The 19,332-nt window shown below is 38.5% G+C and overlaps 1 protein-coding gene across 1 annotated transcript in view; it reads left to right on the top strand.

Moving 5' to 3' along the window:
- The window catches only part of RIBC2 (RIB43A domain with coiled-coils 2), a 49,711-nt gene that overhangs the window by 7,200 nt on the left and 23,179 nt on the right, over positions 1-19,332 (top strand). The window contains exons 5-7 of the mRNA XM_074901189.1: positions 6,038-6,265; positions 7,780-7,946; positions 8,906-9,020. Of these exons, the coding sequence (XP_074757290.1) occupies positions 6,038-6,265; positions 7,780-7,946; positions 8,906-8,987 (477 nt within the window). The 3' untranslated portion in view covers positions 8,988-9,020. The remainder of the gene's footprint in view (positions 1-6,037; positions 6,266-7,779; positions 7,947-8,905; positions 9,021-19,332) is intronic.

Below are 19,332 nucleotides of genomic sequence, written 5' to 3' on the forward strand. Positions count from 1 at the left end.
AGCATCTCGGGGACGTTTAGTCTGTACCTGGGTACAGCAAAAACCTCCCATGCTTCCTTCTGCTTTTATCCCAGTTGTCGGATAATCTCAGCTGTGTCTGCCTGCTTTTCTTTTTACTTCTGGGGAAATATTACTACCCGTACCTTTTTGTCTTTATGGTTTATGTTTTTTTTCCCCACAGCCACTGGTTTTGGCACTTTGGCTCCTTCCTTGGTATTTGTGCACGTCTCCTGGTTGTTTACCAAGCGTACTTTGGAACCTCCTGAAACGTGACATGAACCTTTCTGTCTGTCTTAGTGCCATTATCTGTCATGCTCCAGTTCTTTATCTTCCTGCACAGATTTTTTTTCTCCCATTCAGCTTATACATACAGCTCAAAGGGCTATAGTTTGGTTAAGCTGTATTTGGTGCAACTTAGCTTTAAATTTATTTAGTCATATCAAAATAAGCCACCTTAAAATCACCTACATCAAGTATGGTATCTTTTGGCTGAAGTGTTTAAGCATGCAAGCCTTTGTGTTAAGTGTTGCTTGAGCCTTTCAGGGCCCATTTGGCATAAAATTTTGTTTATAGGTAGCCCAAGGTAATTATAAAGGCTTTCGCTGCTTGAAGTCATGGCTACTGAACAGTATTTTATATGAATAGCCACAAAAGTACCCCAGGTGACTGGTGCACTTAGGGTAGTGGTAGTATCCCAGATAGCTGTTGTCTTACCAATTGATTCCATGTAAATATTCCTGAGTTTGGGGATGGAGTGGGAGGTTTGTGTGTGGTGTGGGTTTTAATGTTTGGGCATATACATTTTACTCGACTGGTGTGTATATTAAGTATATTAAAAAAGTCTTGCTCTTTGTTGCCCCAACTTCCATTACCATGCCCTTATGTTAGAAAAAACAGTGTCCTCTTAGTTCTTACTGTCCCTTCTGTGTTGTACAGATTGCAGCTCTCTTTCTGTTTTTATTTTTTTAAATCATGATACTGTTTTCATCTTTCCCTTTTTTTTTTTTTTTTTTTTATAAATGGTTGAGAAAAGCTCTTTTTCCCTGGAACGATGTACTGGCATAGTTGCTGCTTTTCTTTAATTAAACATGCAAGAGGTGTCAGGTTGCCAGACCTTTCCACGATGTTGTCTTTAAGAGAAAGCTGTGCTACAGAGGGATTTTCTATACATCTTCCTGAGAGAGAAAACTAGGCATTCAGCCTGAGAATGAACTTCACAGAAGAAATCTCTGTAGCTAAATGGATTGAACAGGGGTCTCCAGCAGTTCCAGCATTCTGAGTAGCTGGTTTGAAGACCTTAATGTCTTGAGGGCACTCTCTCACGCTGCGTTTTGCTCTACACACATCTGCTCTATACGTTGGTGGCTGCCAAAAGAAGAACTCTTTTTTTCCTGTTCTCTAAGTTTCATTCCTTTTTTTTCTTTTTTTTTTCTGCCATATCTCTCCTAGTCAATCTAATGATCATGCAGCTTCAGGATGTGTTAGATTATTTCTCAAATCCAAAAGAAAATGAACTCTTGTCTAGAATGAGTGACTGCTAGATCTGCCTGGGAGGAGTGAATGCACAGGCTGGGGTGGCAGTAGAGGAAGGGAGAAAGCAAACCCACCCTTTCTAAGGCAACCCTCAGTTATTGTAATTTGGATAATGTTTAATATGGGAATGCATCTTCAGAGAGGAAGAAATTTCCTGGAATTTGTCTTTGGATCAATCACTGTTTCTGTGGCCATCATCAGTAGTCCTTACAGTTGCCAGTATCTTTAGGGGATGTAAAGAACAATTATTTTTTTTTTTCCCTTTAAAAAACCCCTAGCAAACCTAAATGAAAAACTGACATAAAAACCAGCAAGTCATTTCCTCTAGGAGAAGCATGTTGTGGTCAGTCTGCTAGTCAATTAGTAAAGAATCCCAGCAGAGACTGAAGGGGGGGATCTCAGTTCTTCACAACCTGCTTCATGATGAGATTTGATGTTGCTGCCTCCCGTGAGTGGTTCAGCTTTCTCCACTTACCATAATACCACTGCCAATGACTTTATTGCAGATAAGCTTATTGCAAATTGTTCTTTTTGTTCTTCTGGAGTTAATTAGCAGGGCAATGAATTGATGATGTTTGGTACCATATTTCCCAGGGGTGAAGGATCCTGTACTATAAACATTTTAAGTGTACTGTAGTGTCTAGGAAATTAATGCTGTCGTTCCTCTCAGATTTTCTCTCACCTAAATATGTGTTAAACAGGAACACCAATATTACTTTTATCCTTGGAATAAGAGAAGACTTCTCCTACCTTAAACTGTCAGTTATACCTGCTGAAATAATTTGTACATAAGTAGTAATCATTTTAATGTGGCAAGTCGGGTAACAGAAATGAAGACTACCCAGAGTCCTGACTAAAATTCTTACTTTTTACTCTTACTTTTTACTTCTTTTGATGTGATTGTGATTCCACAGCAGAATCTTACTGTTGCAGAAAGAGGATCCTCACTAAGGATAATCACACTTGGGAATCCAGTTTAGCAGTACAGTGATAGATACATCAACTGTGGTCCTGAAATCAGAGAGAGTTTTCTAGCTTTATATAGCACAGGACTTGAATCCTTTCCAAAATGCTTTGTAGGTAATGCTAAGAAAATGAGAGGATGTGATTACAGAGGCTCTTTAATTTAATGACCTCCTATTTATAGACTTGTTAACAATCTTACAAACCTTCTGTAGTTGCAATTTATTCCCAGGCATGCTGCGACAGCTTGATAGTTTTCCTGATGATGTTGTTATCATGGTCATTTGATGGCATTATTCTGGTTCCATTCCAAGCCAGCAACCACTTCAGAGAAATAGCTGTTCAGGCTTTGAGTAAATGATGTATTTGCATTAACTGTGGAGCCTTTTTTTTTTTTTTTTTTTTTTTTACCACCTGAAATGAAATATTTGAGTGCCTAGATGTAGAAGAAAAATGGTAACTTTTTATCATTCTTTGACGCATACTGTGCAAATATGTTTGATGACTTATATCCTATTCTTGATATTCAATGTGTGGAATCATCAATATTTCAACATTTTTACCACATTTTCAGGCATGAGGAAATATAGTGCACGTACTGATTTTTAACAGACCTTGCAAAGGGAACAGATTCAGAAGTTCCTAGCTTGAATGTGCTGCATGTGCAATTCTGTGAGAGGAGGATCTGTATAATACAGACAGAGGAATTGTGTTTACCGTACAGATTAATAATATTTCTTTTCCAATCTCTTAAAACACTGGAGAGGTCACTCTGGTCAGCTGTGAGCTCTCTGACTTAGCTGCTCATTCCTTTATTGGCAGCAGTTAGTTCCTCAGACACTCAAAACTTGGTGTTACTCTAAGCATGTGAAGTCCTGGCCTCGTAATGTTTCTGTGTGCATTTCTTCTTTTGCTTTATGACATGACTCAACAGCAAAAGGAAGCGTTTAGTAGCAGGGAAGATAGGTAACATTGGATCACAAATCAAAATAAATGAAGGCACATGTATTTGTGCACCTGTTTTGGGGTTTGGTGGTTTTTTTTTTTGCATGCTACACCAATGAATTATGTTTTATTAGAGATTTGACTTGATAGATTAAATCTAATGCATTTTCTAAGTTTAAAATCTTTCTTTTGCAGTGTCATTACTCATTACATAGTAGTGCCTGGGAGTTGCCTCCAGCAAGATTCTCAGGCAGCTCAGAAATTTTAGTCTCTCCCTCTTACTCAGATTAGGGTTACAACGTGTAAGTGCCTTTTTTTGGATCTGTTGCTAGATCACAGTAGAATGACGTTAATCGAGTGATCTAAATAACAATTACACATTTTAAACTTCAATAATTCTTCATCATAGGCCAGTGATTATGTGAGACCCACCCAAAATGACTGTTAAATGTGATTTACTGTCAAACATTTTCGGAAGCGAAAATAATTGCTCAATTCACAGTATTAATAAGCTAAAATACATACACAGATACTGTGGTTCAGTATCCCAAAAATATGACTGAAAAACTTTGGTTTGTTTTCTTTTCTCTTGGGAATTATAGCGTCATAGTTCCTCTCAAGCTATTACTGACTTTTCCAGAGGGGGAAAAAGACTTCAGGAAATGCATTTTGGATTAAAAACCATTGCTTTAAACTTCTGGTAAAAATTGTAGTCACTGACTTAAGTGAAATGAAAATGTGACCTTTAGTTTCCAGCATATTATTGAGTGTTCTGATGGCAGAGCTGGTAATGACTACATCGGAAGTTGCTGTTTTGCCACTTTAAATTTGATTTGCTTGAGTTTTTCAGTTTGTTTAAAAGTAGACGTTTCTTTTCTTGCTCTAGAGTAGAGTATATGTTCCTATTAGATGGCTGGTAAGTATTTTTAAATAGATTTTCTGCATCATCTAAGTTGAATTGTAGCTTAGCTAATTTATAATTCTAAAAAAAAATGACTTGTATCTTTTATTAGTTTGTTTACACATCATGTAATTTTGTTACTTTAATGAAAACCATGAGGCTGTTTTCAGCCATGGAATATATTAATCTAGAATAGTATTTCTTGTTATTTCCTCTTCTGTCTGATGCCCCAACTGGTTGTAGTCCATGTTTGCTTGGAGCAAACACAAGTTGCTCTTTGACAGTCTCCAGGCCTGATGCTTGGGAGAACTGCTGTAATCCAAACTCAGACCCTGAATAGAAATGTGGAGATAATTCAGGTTAGCAGGCTCCTCTGGTGGCACGGGTCGCTGCGCTGACTGAGGCAGGATTCTTCTCCATAATATTTGCAAAGGAGCAGGTTCTCACAGGTGTGTCTAGAGAGTCCTGTCATTCTCAGTTGTTTCTATCTTCTAGTTGCTCTGCCTACTAATTTTCAGTTTCCCCTTATGTACCACAGAAGGCTGTTTTACCTGCTGTGACTTTCTTGATGCTTAACCTCTCATTTTTCACTTGTCCTCATCCGCTTTCTAAACGTGTGTGTGCCAACCAGAGAACTATGATCAGCAAGAAAAGCGCAGAACTGTTCTGCTTAACTTGGAAAGTGAATATTCTCAAGCCAGTGATTTTTTTTTTTTGACCAGAATAGGAGTCAATCCTGGACAAACTGGAGAGCTGGGTATCCACTGGGCTGTTGCAGTCAAGATACAGGCATAAAGCGCTGTATGCAAGAGGCTGGTCTGGCAACCTGTGTGTTTTGTGCTCTAGCAGGAAGGAGATAACCTGGCCTCTGTCCAGAGGGAAGCTGGCACTGTGTGTTCTTCCAGATGACTTAGATTACACATTACAGAAAAAAAAAGAGAGGATTGAAAATGGACGAGGCATAGCATTATTCTATTCTGAGTTAGTTTCCTTAGTCTAATTCTTCTTTGGAAGGTAATAACTTCAAAGTAAAATCATTGTATTTGCTTTCTGGAGTTTTGTAAGGGGAAAATTACCTCTGAATAGGGAACTGTGACCTTATACTGGACGTTAGGAACAGTGATTTCCACAGGAAATGCATATTATTCTTTCTAATACTACAGATATATTCTCATAATAAGATTGAAGTTTGCATTTTGTATCGGCAAAGGGAACAGATTCAAGGCTGCATCTTCAGGCTTAATGGGCATCTCCTGTCTGTTTGCTGATCTGAAAGCTTAATCACGCTCTCCATGTAGATTTACTAGGTAATATATAGCAAGGCTAGTGATTCAAGAATGTAAATTTTTATCATAAATTTCTTCCATGTTGTGTCGGGCCTCCAAATATCAACTGGTGTTTGCTTGTGGCTAAACATGAATGTATTTTTTACTTAATTCTGGCTTTTCTTACGTAACAAAATTATTTTTCCTCAAATTACTTGCTGTATGTGATCTGACAAGGTTAAAGAAATGTATACTGTTAGATTTTTGATCTTAGCCAATAGGACCATGATCACAATATTCATATGTGATGCCGTTGACAACTGTATGCAAGTTGGAAAGAAATCTGTTGTGATGTGCTAACTTTGTTGCATCCCTTACTTAATATTTTCTCTTGGCAAAACTATCAGTTCTCTCCTTTCATTGAATCTAGGCTGCTGAACTAGCCGAGAGAAGGAAGTTGGAAAAAGATAAAAAAATGAAAGATGACATGGATGAAATTTCCAGCCTCCTTCAAGGAGATTTACTTTCTGAAAACCCTGAACAAGCAGTCAGTTCCTTTGGTAGACATCGTGTGATCCCTGATCGATGGAAGGGGATGAATCGGGATCAGCTGACGGCAATCCGATACTCTCAACAGCAACAAGTTCTGGAGAAACTGGTATTTCAGCTTACAGAATATGCCCATGCCCCTGGTTGTAATAATCTTACAGACAATGTTTGTAGAAGAAAGTGGTTTTGTTTGCTCTGCACATCCCACTGTAAGACTGTGTTTTCCATTGATCTGTGTTCTACCCAGATGTTCATCAGTCCAACTGATGTGGAGGAGCAGGAGCTGTGGTGAAGGGAGTTAAATCCAGTTGGTGGCCGGTCACGAGTGGTGTCCTCCAATGCTCAGTGTTGGGGCCACTCCTGTTTAACATCTTTACTGATGATCTAGACGAGGGGATCAAGTGCACCCTCAGTCAGTTTGCAGATGACACCCAGTTGGGTGGGAGTGTTGGTCTGCTCAAGGGTAGGGAGGCTCTGCAGAGAGACCTGGCCAGGCTGGAGCCATGGGCTGAGCCCAACTGGGGGAGTTTCACTGAGGGCAAATGCCGGGGGCTGCCCTTGGGCCACAACAACCCCCAGCAGGGCTACAGGCCTGGGGAGGAGTGGCTGGGAGAGCTGCCAGTCAGAGAGAGACCTGGGGGGGTTGAGAATGAGCCAGCAGTGTGCCCAGGGGGCCAAGGAGGGCAACGGCATCCTGGCTTGTGTCAGCACTGGCGTGGCCAGCAGGGACAGGGAAGGGATCTGAGCCCTGGGCTCGGCACTGGGGAGGCCGCCCCTCGGTGAGTGGGTTCAGTTTTGGGCCCCTCACCCCAAAAAGGCCATTGAATGACTCGAGCGTGGCCAGAGAAGGGCAACGGAGCTGGGGCAGGGTCTGGAGCACAGGTCTGCTGGGGAGCGGCTGGGGGAACTGGGGGGGTTCAGTCTGGAGAAGAGGAGGCTGAGGGGAGACCTCCTGGCCCTCTGCAACTCCCTGCCAGGAGGGGGCAGAGAGGGGGGATGAGTCTCTGGAGCCAAGGAGCCAGCGCCAGGCCCCGAGGGAATGGCCTCAAGCTGCCCAGGGCAGGGTCAGGCTGGCTCTGAGGAAGGATTTCTGTGCAGAAGGGGCTGTTGTAACAGGGGCAGAGGAAAAAAGCAGTTTGGGTCTACTCCTCTGGTGTTGGTGGGTCAGTTATTACACTGAGTTAGCTGTATCACAAGCCATAGTACTGTCTACTAATTTCTGACCTCAAGAAGTTACAACTCTCACTAACAAGAACTTTAAAAAAAATTTTTAAAAAATCTGTCTCACTGCACTGGGTTTTTAGAGAGCTAATATGTGAAATAGTCATCTACTCGTTAACTTCTTTCTGCCAGGCAGCAGACCCTAATTTTCTTACCTCGTGCAGAGGTAGGACTCTGCCTTGCTCCCTGTAAGAGGCTAGCTTTCTCATCTGTAGCATCTCCTGCCTCACGCGTGGGCTCCTACCTAGTTTGGAAGGGCTTCTTTTTCCTCCCTATTTGGCTACTGCTAGTGTTTGGTAAAGACAAGCAAGTTTTTCTGCATGAATTTACCCATCAGACTTTATATAGGTTATTTCATCTTTGAACAAAGAGAAACCGAAGCTTTTTTTTTCACTCTTGTAGAGACTAAAAGAGGAAGAAGACCGAAGAGATGCTGAGTGGGACAGGCAGAGTATACAGGCTGCGAGAGCACAGTTGGTTTTGGAGCAGCGTCAGCAACGCCAGAGTCGGGAGCGCCGGCGAGCTTTAGATACCATAAACGCAGAGCTGTCTCAGGAGCAGAAAGCAAAGTAAGTGCCCTAAAATTCTTTGACATTTTAACACGGTAGCTTGGCTTTCAAAGAGCTTTTTCACTTGTATTGCTTGTTAATTTTTTAATATACTTGTTACAAGTCCGTAGTTCTAAAAAACCCCTAAAAATTTGGCTTAAATGTGTTTTTTAGTACTATTTAAAGAATAAAAGAGTAGGTTATGGTTGTTACTGACTTATAGGTATGAATTAGTAGCTGGAATTCTTAAGTGTTTCGCTGACAACAGACAGTTTATATAGATAGCAAAATAGAAAATAAATACAATTAAATATGCAGAAATTTATGAGGTGTAAAAGAGCACGTGTTTATTTAAATTTACCTTGGTTTTATGAAACAAAAAAGGATGGGTATTGGTAGAAATACCAGTTCCTGATAGCTCAGGGTTAAGCTAATGGCACAAATGGGGCTTTTCTGTTATGTGTGACAAAACTAGATGATTCTTTAGCTAACCACTGGACATGGCATGATGGGCAGGTCTTGTGTCTGCTCTGATGGGAAAGGAGGAAAATAATATGTGAAGGAAAAAACCAATTAAACCAGGCGATTCAGTATTTTATTCTTCCACTCTTTTTAATCTTTTTTTTTCTTCTTTTTTCGTCATGCATGCATACATACATACATTTTGCAAAAGAATTATCAGTACCTGATGCTTTCCTATTTTGAAAGCAAAAATTCAGAATTGTGTTAATTTAGTTTTTCACTGTGAGATTTTTGGAAGGTTATTTCAGGGTATAAAAAAAAAATTTGCTGTATTGAGACATGGCATACATTTGTGAGGAAAAGATCTAGTTATATTAAATTCCATTTCTAATAATTTAGGATTTTGTGAGCATTTATGAGTGTTTATGCATTACATCTTCTTTAGGTTTGTCAAGTTACTTCTGTATTATAATGAGAAAACATTTACTAACTGCATTTTTTTAATTATTTATTGATAGGAACATTTATCTTAGAGAGGAAGCATATTCAAATTTTCCAACGGGCCAGTATTACGCACAGTTTAATACAACCAGCCGATGATGTTCTGCATAAATCAACCTGAAGTACACAGAAGTATGTAGATATATTAAAATTTTTAACTGAGCAATCTCATGTTTCATTCTTTTTCTGTTCTTTACCCTGTTCAAACAGTGCACTCAAACTATAGGACAGTCTGCTAGGCCACATCTGTTCTAACAAGGGAAAATGTTGTAATGATTTTTAAACTGGATTGTTTTTCTAAAAAGTAGATTCAGTAGCAGGTTGTTTGACTGTTGTGTTTCAGGCTTAACTGTAATTTTTACATTATTCATGACTTTAGAAATGAATTTCTGGAAAGAAGTCACAATTTAAAATATAATTCTGCTTTCTGCAACTTGGTCCGAGGGGAATACTGACTGACAAAGATCCCAAGTGATGCACACTTCACAGATTCTGGGGGAGGGAAAGAGGATGACCTAGGCAGAAAGTTTTGGGTTTGTTTGTTTATGGTTTGTTTGGTTTGGTGTTTTTGTTGTTTTGTTTTTAAAAAAGGAAAAAAAAAAAAAAAAAGCAGCCAGACACAAAAGCAAGCAAAGATCAAGAAATGGACAAGTTGGTCAGAAAATACTAGGTTTTTTTCCTGAATAATAGGAATAAAAAGAGAAGATTTCCACAGTTACCACGGTGATTCTAGCATTCAGGAATGACACAGAAACAGAATGTGTGTTACAGTAAGTGGGGGAAAGCATTCCTACATACACCATCACTCATTAGAAATAACAGAAAATTTAAGGGCATCATGCCTCTAAAGGAGAGTGTAGGGAGAGTTTACAGAGGAAGAACAGGGGAAAAAAATGGGCATCAGACAGAATCAAGGAGAAAATCTCAGCTTGTGCAGGGTAATTCAGGGAAACAAATTTGCTTCCTGTCTTTATGGTTACATAATTGACTTGGCAATGGAAGAGCCAGTCGGTGATATTTGAAAAATAGGCAAGTGAAACACATGGGAAGAAAATACGGAGAAGCGGTGTAAGAAACTAAACGCACAAGAGAAACGGATGGTGGAAATAACCGGAAAATGAAATCCAAAAGGGAAAAAGATGACGTACAGAAGACTGAAAAAAGCATCAGAAGACAATGATCTAGAACAGAAGAAGGAATGAAAGAGAGAAGAGAGATTCAGCTAAACATCGCAGACCTCCAAGATTGTGAACCCTCAATAAAAATAGAGAGGCCATTTATGAGAACCAGATCTGGAGATAAGTATGTGTAGCTTGCCACAATCTGGGATGTAAATTTGGGGTAAAAACATCCTGATAATATTAGGGTGGAGTCCACTGATTGTTCTTTGGATAGGTGATAGCTTGGAATTGTGATGAAACAAGTTGCAGGTGACTACGCCAAGCTAAGCAGGGAAGGTGTTGAAAGAAACTGAGGCTGAGGTAAACACTAGAGAGCTTTTCTCATTTTTTGAGAAAATAATGAAGAATGCCTCGTTCTCAAGATAGATACTATTGGGAGGATTTTGAGATGTTTGAAGGAAGCATTCCTTGAAAGGGGACTGTTCAAACGGGTCTGTTTGCATTTCTTGAAAGGGGACTCTCTTCAAACAGGTCCGTTTGCTCAGCTGAAATAGTGGCCCTGTGGCATCAGGCTGATAGGACTAATTGCCATCTTGAACCAGGTAATAACAGCAGGAGTTTGGAAAAGGCCATCATGTGAATCCCTCTAGGTGGAGAAGGGGAAGAAAATCAAATAAGGAGAATATAAAAAATGGGTGAAGAAGTGTCTTGGAACAGGATAACGTGTAGCAAAAAGATATGTCCCAATTTTAGTGTATTAAATACAAGTGGAGCAAATTGCAGCATAGCTATAAACCAGGTGGAAAAGCAGTGTGGCTGGAATACAGGAACTGAAGAACGTGCTACCAAGAAAAATTGGAAGATAAAGCTGAGAGGGGACCACACTTGCACCATTAATGACGAGCCAGACTACAAAGAAGTGGGAAGGGATGGTATTCAAGAGATTCGAATGTGATAGCATTTGGAGATGGGTTTATTTGTCAGACTGGGATTCACACATCGCTGGGTGTCTGTAGTATTACCAAATACTGTATTAAATTGACAATGTCAGGAGTGCAGATACTTGTCTCAGAACAGAAAAGCCAGCAAATGGTCTGGGAGGATAAAACACCAGACTAGCTATAGTAGTTTTCATTGAATTAAAATTGGTCTTGTTCAGTGTTGAATATCTCAGGCTCTGACTTCTTTTTTTTAACTAAAGTTTTAGTTACCTGACAGAAAAATGAATAAAGTGTTGAAAATTTCATGAAGTTGTCTTCAGTTCTCCTAATTGTGTGCGTAGGTGTTTACAGACTTTACGACAGCAGTACAGTTTAACTAAAATATGCTGGACCTAATCTGGTGACATTTAAGCTTCCTTAAGGACGGACTATATGATTAAAGCCACTTGCTTGAAAACTTTTTTATATGAAGCTACAAAAAGGATAGGTTTCTGTTATGTTACGAATAAGCCTTTAAATAGAAATTCAAATAAGAAGAGTCTGACAATTCAATAATTGGGTAGGATCAGGCGTCACTAAATTCTGTGGAAAACTTTCAGCATCATCAATCATATTTGCAGTAATAAATTTTTTTCCTGTGTATCAGTTACGGGGTTTTCTTGTATCAAGCTTCACGGACCATTTTGTCTCCCCACCACTCAGGATCACTAAGTTCTCATGCAGCTCTTCTCACCTTTTTACTACACAGGTAGGTTAATATGATCAGTGAAGTACATGATCACAATATTTGCCTCTTTTTTTTTTCAGTATGTTGAGTAGCATTTTGCCTAGGACAAGGGCTTGTGGGACTTCATTAGTTATTTCCCTTTACAGCAGATCGTTCATTCTCAGCACCTTGTTACTGCCCATCTTGTTAGGCTGTTCTGTAATGTCTGTAATCAACATAATGGCTTCAGTCACCTACCAAGGAGTTACATAAAATAAAGGATTCTGGTCTGGAAACATCCCTACTCTCCTCCACTGTGAACACACACACAAAAAATCTCTTAAATCTGTTTGCAATGACCTTATTTCTTCTGACTGCTGCTCTTACAAATCTCATCTACAGGCTCCTTTTTCAGATTACCTGCTACTGAGGTTTTCAGAAATGAGTACAAATTTTATACCTTTGCTTTAGAGATCCTTAAACTTCTTTTCGGTCTGTGTTGTTAAGTTTTACATTTAACTTGCCAGAGTTCCAATTTTTTTTGTTGTTTTTTTTTTTTTCCACTGCTTCTGACACCAACCACCGGAGATAAGACAGCATCCTTGAAAACGTTTACTTTGTTGCCTAATGATGCTTGGGGAAGCTTTGTTCTCTCCAAGATCCTGATAATGTTTAATTCTGCTTACTTTTTTATTTTAGTAGTTATTGACTTAACTAGGAATTTTCATAACCTCTAGCAAATTAATTTAAAAGATCATGTTGTTAAAAATATTTCCGCTGGGTTTATTTTACTATATAGGTGAGAGAGACAAAATAAATTAAACAAACAAAAAAAACCCCTCTCTTATCCTCATGCCAGTGGGCAGTTTATTTTCTTCCAAGAATGTATGAATTTTCCAGTTTTATCAGTTAATTAAAAGTTTAAAGGCAAGTCAGTCTGCTGGTTTATTTGCTATTTTACTAGAAGAGATGGCTGTTACTAAGTTGTGCTAACGTAATGCCATCTCTTTCTCCAACTTAAAAAACTTAGAAAAGCCTGGTAGGAGTCTGGCAGATACTAGTGAGCTTTGGATTGGGAGTAGGCAAGGTTCAGCTCTTTTGTGTTAAAAAGTCAGAAATTACTGCAATTAAACATCACAGTAGATAATGAAAGACAGCTTTGAAGCGACATTTAGTGCTTCTGTTGAAGTTAGGTTGCTTGCACGGTACAGGAATGATGTTTAAAGTGTAACTTCATCAAAACATGCTGAGAAACAAAGCAAATTTTCAGTTAAAAAACCCCAACAGAACATCATAAATCCAAAAGGACTAAACAAACCTTATAAAATAGTTTCTTAGTGTTATTCTGGATCAAGTTTTGACCCTTCACTAAATTTTTTTTTACTGGAGTAAAATTAACCTCTCAATTGAAATAATCCTAATTAAGCCCCTTATATTACTCAGTATTGTATTTGGGTGGGTAGATGACATCTGTTTATCATCACAAGTCATTAAATTCTATAGGAATAGAAGACATGTCTGCTGGAAGACTGCAAATCTTCATGTGTGAAGTTGGTATTCTAATACAGATTTGAAGGAGTTCATGTAGGAAATTGCTGCTGTTACTTTGGCAAGTAGTGGAGACTCAAGTTTGTAACGTTAAAGAGATTTCTGCTCTTATAAACATAACCATTTCAAATACTGAAATTTGGTGATAGAATCAGAAAAAGTAATAATTCTGTTTTTCTATTCTGTTTCATATTTCCGTGAGGATCTTAATATTCTCCTTCCAAATGAATTCTTTTTAGAGCACTTCCTCAGAACCAGTTTTTAGCTACATGTGTTAAACTGAAGAGAGTGTTTCATATTAAATTAGACTCAGAGGACATTAACCTCAAAATTTGGAAATGTAGATGGAGAAGTTACATAATCACAAATTTAATTTGCAAATCAACAAGGCAAACTATTCATACACAAAGGGGCATAGAGATTTTAAAATTCGAAAAAAATAGTTTCTGAATGGGAAAGAAATGAATTCTGAATGGATAAACTACATTTTACTAAGATTTCCTGGTTTTCCTGCTGCAAGGGCAAAGTTAAGTTTTGTTTGCTGCTATTAGTCAAGTGTTATTAGTATTTTTTTCTTATCTAATGTTTCTTTAGTAATGCTAATAAACAAATAAAAGCACTTAATGAAGGAAGCCAGGTCAGTTCTGGTTTTACTACTGTAATTGTACTGTTCTTTATTTGCTTTTCATACGCCTCCACATTTATTTCCTGAGGGTACTGTGTTCTCAGCCCTGTAATACAACAAAACTGTACTTCAGATTACTGAAGCAAGGAAATATTCTGTATGAATTACAGAGGAGTTTAATGTTAAATCTGTTCCAGTAAGTGGTATGTGTGACTTCTGTCATGCCATGCAATGTCCCATGTTGCAATTATTAATGGAGTGAAATGCTTTTCAGATGACAGCACATGGAACCAGGAAAAACTGAATATCTAGCAGACATTCTACTCAAAGGCTGATGATGTACTGGGAGTGTGAGGAATACTTCAGGTGACCATTTAATTGGGATAGATACTGCTTTTTGGAAGCAATAGTTTTATCTAAATATGAATTTATTTAAAGCTTGGTTTAGTTTATTGGTTTTTAGTTAACTTTATTAAATAGATTATTGCTACTGTTCTGTAAGTTTCTGTTGCTACAAATACGTATCTGTACCTATTTTTGCACGAACCTTTGAATACTTTTTTAGGACTTTAGCATACTTTTTGTTGGTTTAAACACTTTTTCAAATATGTCCTTTTCTAGCTTTATGACAAGAGTTATGAAATGGGACAGACACCTTGCTGGTTGTACATACTACCTGCATTTTATGCTGTCAGCTTCAGAAAGATACTCCTTACTGCAGCTGAAAGCCATAGCTCTTCTTGATGTAACTGTGAGCCAGGAGAAGCGATCAAAATATCTACAGGAGACCAGTCATGAAAAGTGAGTGCCATATGAATATGTATTTGTCCCAGTTCTAGAGAAATGTGCACTAGTTCCTTTACTGATGTACAGATAGTAAAGTATTTGCCAGTCAGGAGAGGAGGACATTGCTGTTAGAATTTGCTGTTGATGCTTTAACTCAGAAATCTAGTGCTGCTTAGCAAAATCATTGTGAACTCTCACCCTGAGAAATCTAATTCCTGTGGCTTCTTATTAGCAATCCTAATTCTTCACAGAAGAAACCACAAAAATCTTGTCTGTAGAAGAAACCACAGAAAATAAACAGCAGCCACCAGACGTCATAGTAGAAATTGCACAACTGCAGTTAACACAGCAGAAAATACTCATGTTCAGCTCTAAAAACTAACAGTCCCCTTCTTTCTATCCTTACAAAAAGATGGATAAGGGTAATTGTTTTGTAATAATACGTGATCTAATCTAATGATGCCATTTTGCAATAATACAAGAGAGTGGAAATATTGAGGATTCAGATACGTCATCATTATCACACCAATTTGAAACAAAACAGCACTCCAATGTGTGCTCTGGCTTTCTTAACAGAATAGTTGCCATTACAGTGGTGGGGTTTGAAATCTGTTAAAAAAAGAAAGAGTACTGTAAATACTAGCTGGTTATTTATGACACAGCATATAAAAATGAAAATAATTTACCTCTGAGCTATATTTTCTATGACCTTTTCCCATCAATACAATTTAAGAGTTAATTCATACCATTCCCTTAATTGAAAATGCTAGGAAGGAAGTGAGGATTGGAAAAAAAGGCACACAGGAAAAATTGACAAAAAGAAACAGCCAGCTATGCAAAGATATTAGTATCTTTTAAAACAAAATATTTCTTTGGTAATATTAAAATATTAGTTGCTGGTTTAATGCCATCACTGGAAATTAAGTGATGACATATTAAAACGTCATCATGAAAATTTGTTAAAATACTTGAAAGCAATGATACTGCTCTGGAATTAGGATGAGTGAAGAAATTAGTGAAAAGATAGCTGAGAAAACAGTAAAACTGGTGAACAGTTTAATACTGTAGTATATGAGAAAACTCAGTTGAAGGAAACTGCGCAGACATAATAATTGGAGTTTGTTTTACCCATTTGCTACTCGGCGGTCTCCAGCAAACCATCAAGCTGGAAAATGCCATCTTGCTTATCACATGCAGAAGGATCCACTGTCATTGCCCAGGTTCACGCTCCTGTTGGGATAACAGTCACTCTGAAGCAATGAAAAGTTTGGAGTTGTGAATTCTGGCAAGATTCAGGTCTCCCTGTACCTGTATTTATCCAAGTCCAGCTCTGAGATCTGAGTACTAAGTCTAGACCCAGGGTAACTCAAATTGCAGTGAATCAATTTTTTTAGCCTACCACTGTATATATAAGTGAGCAATGTGTAGTAAGTGTAGGTGCATATACATATAAATGAATGTGCAGTTTTCAAGGCCATCTGTTTAGCTCCTGCTGCCTTTACAAAAAACCAACAAGCAAGCAAAAAACCTGCACTTCCAGAAGGATGACCAGCAACAGAGTTCATTCCAACAGAGATCCTAAGTTTTTTTTTCTACAAAGAAAATGCTTTTCATTGAAAGCTTAAATGACTGAAGAATGAAAAGATTCTGCCAAGGCTAGCCAAGTGTTGCACAGCTGATGTAGAGCTGGGAAACAGCTTATTTCTTTGATAAACTGCGTTAAGGCACGTGCTAAAGGCTTTTAGCTTTCCTATTTTTGAGATTTTAGTAGGATGTGTAACAGTTCTTACAAAACTGAGAGCATTAGTCACGTATGGTTCAATCAAGTGATCTCTGGCAGTGTTCACCTACGTGTGCTTAAAAGGTATATAATAGGTGAAAACCTAACCCCTGAGGGGAACCAAAATTTCATCCAGTATCTCTCCTTGTTGTTTTTTGTTTTGTTCCACCCCACTCCCCAATAAACTGTACGTGTTGCCTTCAGTAGGTGTATTTTATACAAACAAAAAGGAGATGACGTTACTAGAACTTCATTTGTTAGACTGTCCATATCAAGTGAAGGGAGACAACTTGAAGAGTTTAAGACACAAACAGAGGGAAAAGGTGGTAAACTCTTTTCTTTCTACTCTTTTCAGGTAAAATCTTTTCAGGTCTACATTATATTCTAAAATCTGGAAAGAATAGGAAACATCTAAACAACCAATAAATGGCAGTACAGTAAAAATGCAAGAATCTTTTTTAACACGTTTGAAATCAAAAGTAAATGGAAAATCTTTAAAGCTTTCAAAAAGCCACCAAATTAACATGAGTGCTAATATTGTTAGTATGAACATGTTTCTGTTACATAATATATACTTTATAAGCTGAGGAACACTTTGTTCTCATTTAAAAAGTGTAAAAGTGTTTGCTTACTCCACATTTTTTGTTGGCAAAATTGCACACAGACATGAAAAATATAGATAAAGGACTTAAGTTTCCTGAAAAATATTAACACACGATGTGGAGTTAACAAAACAGCAGGGTTTTTTCATTCCTACTTGCTACCCAATACTAGGATGAGAAGCCATTGTTAGCATCTTGTATAGAATATAACTATAGTTATAAATAGAATTTCACTGATAGAGGAGTTAGTGGCAAGATTTGTCTTAGACAAGGGAAAACAGATTTCATACTAGTTAAGTAAATCATATGTGTTTTCAGATATTTAACCAAGAAACAAAATGGAAAAAAAAAGAAAACAAGTAAATAACTGGTGAAAAATCAGAAACAGTGTTGTGCTGTCCACTCGATCAGCATCTAGAGAAGAGACAGCAACAGCTCAAGTGAGCATCCACCAGGTTTTTATACTTCTATGTAACATCCCAAAAGGGCAAGGTTGTATTTAGAATCAGAAAATTGGGTTGGAAGGGACCTTAAAGATCACCCAGTCCCACCCCCCTGCCCCGGGCAGGGCCACCTTCCACCAGCCCAGGTTGCCCAAAGCCCCGTCCAACCTGGCCTTGAACCCTTCCAGGGCGGGGGCAGCCACAGCTTCTCTGGGCAGCCTGTGCCAGGGCCTCACCCCCCTCACAGGGAGAATTTCTGCCTTAGGTCTCATCTAAATCTGCCCTCTGTCAGTTTAAACCGTTCCCCCTCGTCCTGTCCCTGTCCCCTCCTGGCCCAGCCTGGCTTTGTGCTGGGGTTGCCCCGGCCCATGGGCAGGACCTTGCCCTTGGCCTTGTTGCACTCCCTGAGGTCAGCCCGTCCCCCCTCTCCAGCCTGCCCAGGTCCCTCTGGCTGGATCCTTCCCCCGGCCTGTGCCCCCACACACAGCTCGGTGTCATCAATATTGTCATCACATTGTGAAAGCAATTATTGATACTTCTAATTTTTGTACTTCTGAGGCTCTTGAGAAGTAATTTATGAACAAAACAGAGCAGAGTCACTGAGGTTCTGGTCACAGCTGTACACATTTTCACTTTCACAGCTGTGACCACTCTCCCAAAACACAAGCAGCGGCACATACCAAGCTCAAGGCAGTGGCAGGTGACAGTTTCTCCAACTCTTTCACTCTGAAATAAGCCTGCCCCTGTTATTCTGTAGTTTACATGGTACATTGATTCATCAGAATTCTGCAACGATGTCACGGCTTGCACACACCTGTTACAATCTTTTTCTTGCTCATTCCTGATTTAGTTGTTTATATCTGTCAGCTTGGCAAGAAATTACATGTTCTGCACAGGCTTATTAACACAGAAGGGAACTTGAGAGACTTATTCCTCTTGAAAGTTTCTCCCTGCATGTTTATATTCAAGACCCAGGTTGTGTGGAGAGCAAAGAATCACTGGCTACCAAATGAGCATGTATTTCAAGTTATATTCCATATTGGAATAAATTAAGCACAAAAAATGAATAGCACAGAAAAACAGAGGATGTCACGGCAATGTTCTCCTGACTTGCAGTTTTCTTTCCTCTTTTCCTGATAAAACACAAATTTTGAATTGTATACCTTGCTGAAGACAAAAGCCCTTGCCATAGTGAGTCTGGAATACAGCATCAGTTTTAAGTTTAGCCTGTCTATAAATAAGCTACAGAACTGTGAAATAATTCCATTTATGAGGAAATGCATCAGAGTGGAGCAGAAAAAACCCCTCTGTTAAACATAAGGCTGAAAAGATTTTAAAGAAATAGTACACATTTTTCTCTTCTGTAAATGTGATTTGTGCTAAAGAAAAAACATCTTACATTTCTGTAAGACAAAACCCATGTGCCCTGAAGTTACTAATCTATAGCTCAACATACCAAAGGCTTGGGGAAAAAGAAAGACCTCAGCTTCCTTCTTCAGTGCCTTGGTAAGTGCTAGAAGACTGTTTTATTGTCACATTTCAGTACAAAAGATCAGTTTATTAGAAAAAGCTAATGAACAATAAAATGTACCAAGTTCGGCCAACACAGCAAATAACTTCTCTCTAGTTATTTCAGTATTATTTGTTAGTAAGATGGACTGTTAAAGGTGCCTATATAAGAATCATTGTCTCAGGGTTTACTGACTTGCCTTACTATGAATTTAAATCTTTGTTCAGTTGGGTTGCATGTATTAATCCATATGTTTCAGTTTACTGGAAATTTTTGTCATTTGTAACTAGCTACTCTAGGATTAAATATTGGATTTCTGGTGTTCTACTGAAGGTAAATGTTGAGAGAAGGTATTTGAGTAATGCTAGCATCTCCATCAGTT

This window comes from Athene noctua, chromosome 3 (assembly GCF_965140245.1).
Source record: "Athene noctua chromosome 3, bAthNoc1.hap1.1, whole genome shotgun sequence".
Taxonomy (NCBI): domain Eukaryota; kingdom Metazoa; phylum Chordata; class Aves; order Strigiformes; family Strigidae; genus Athene; species Athene noctua.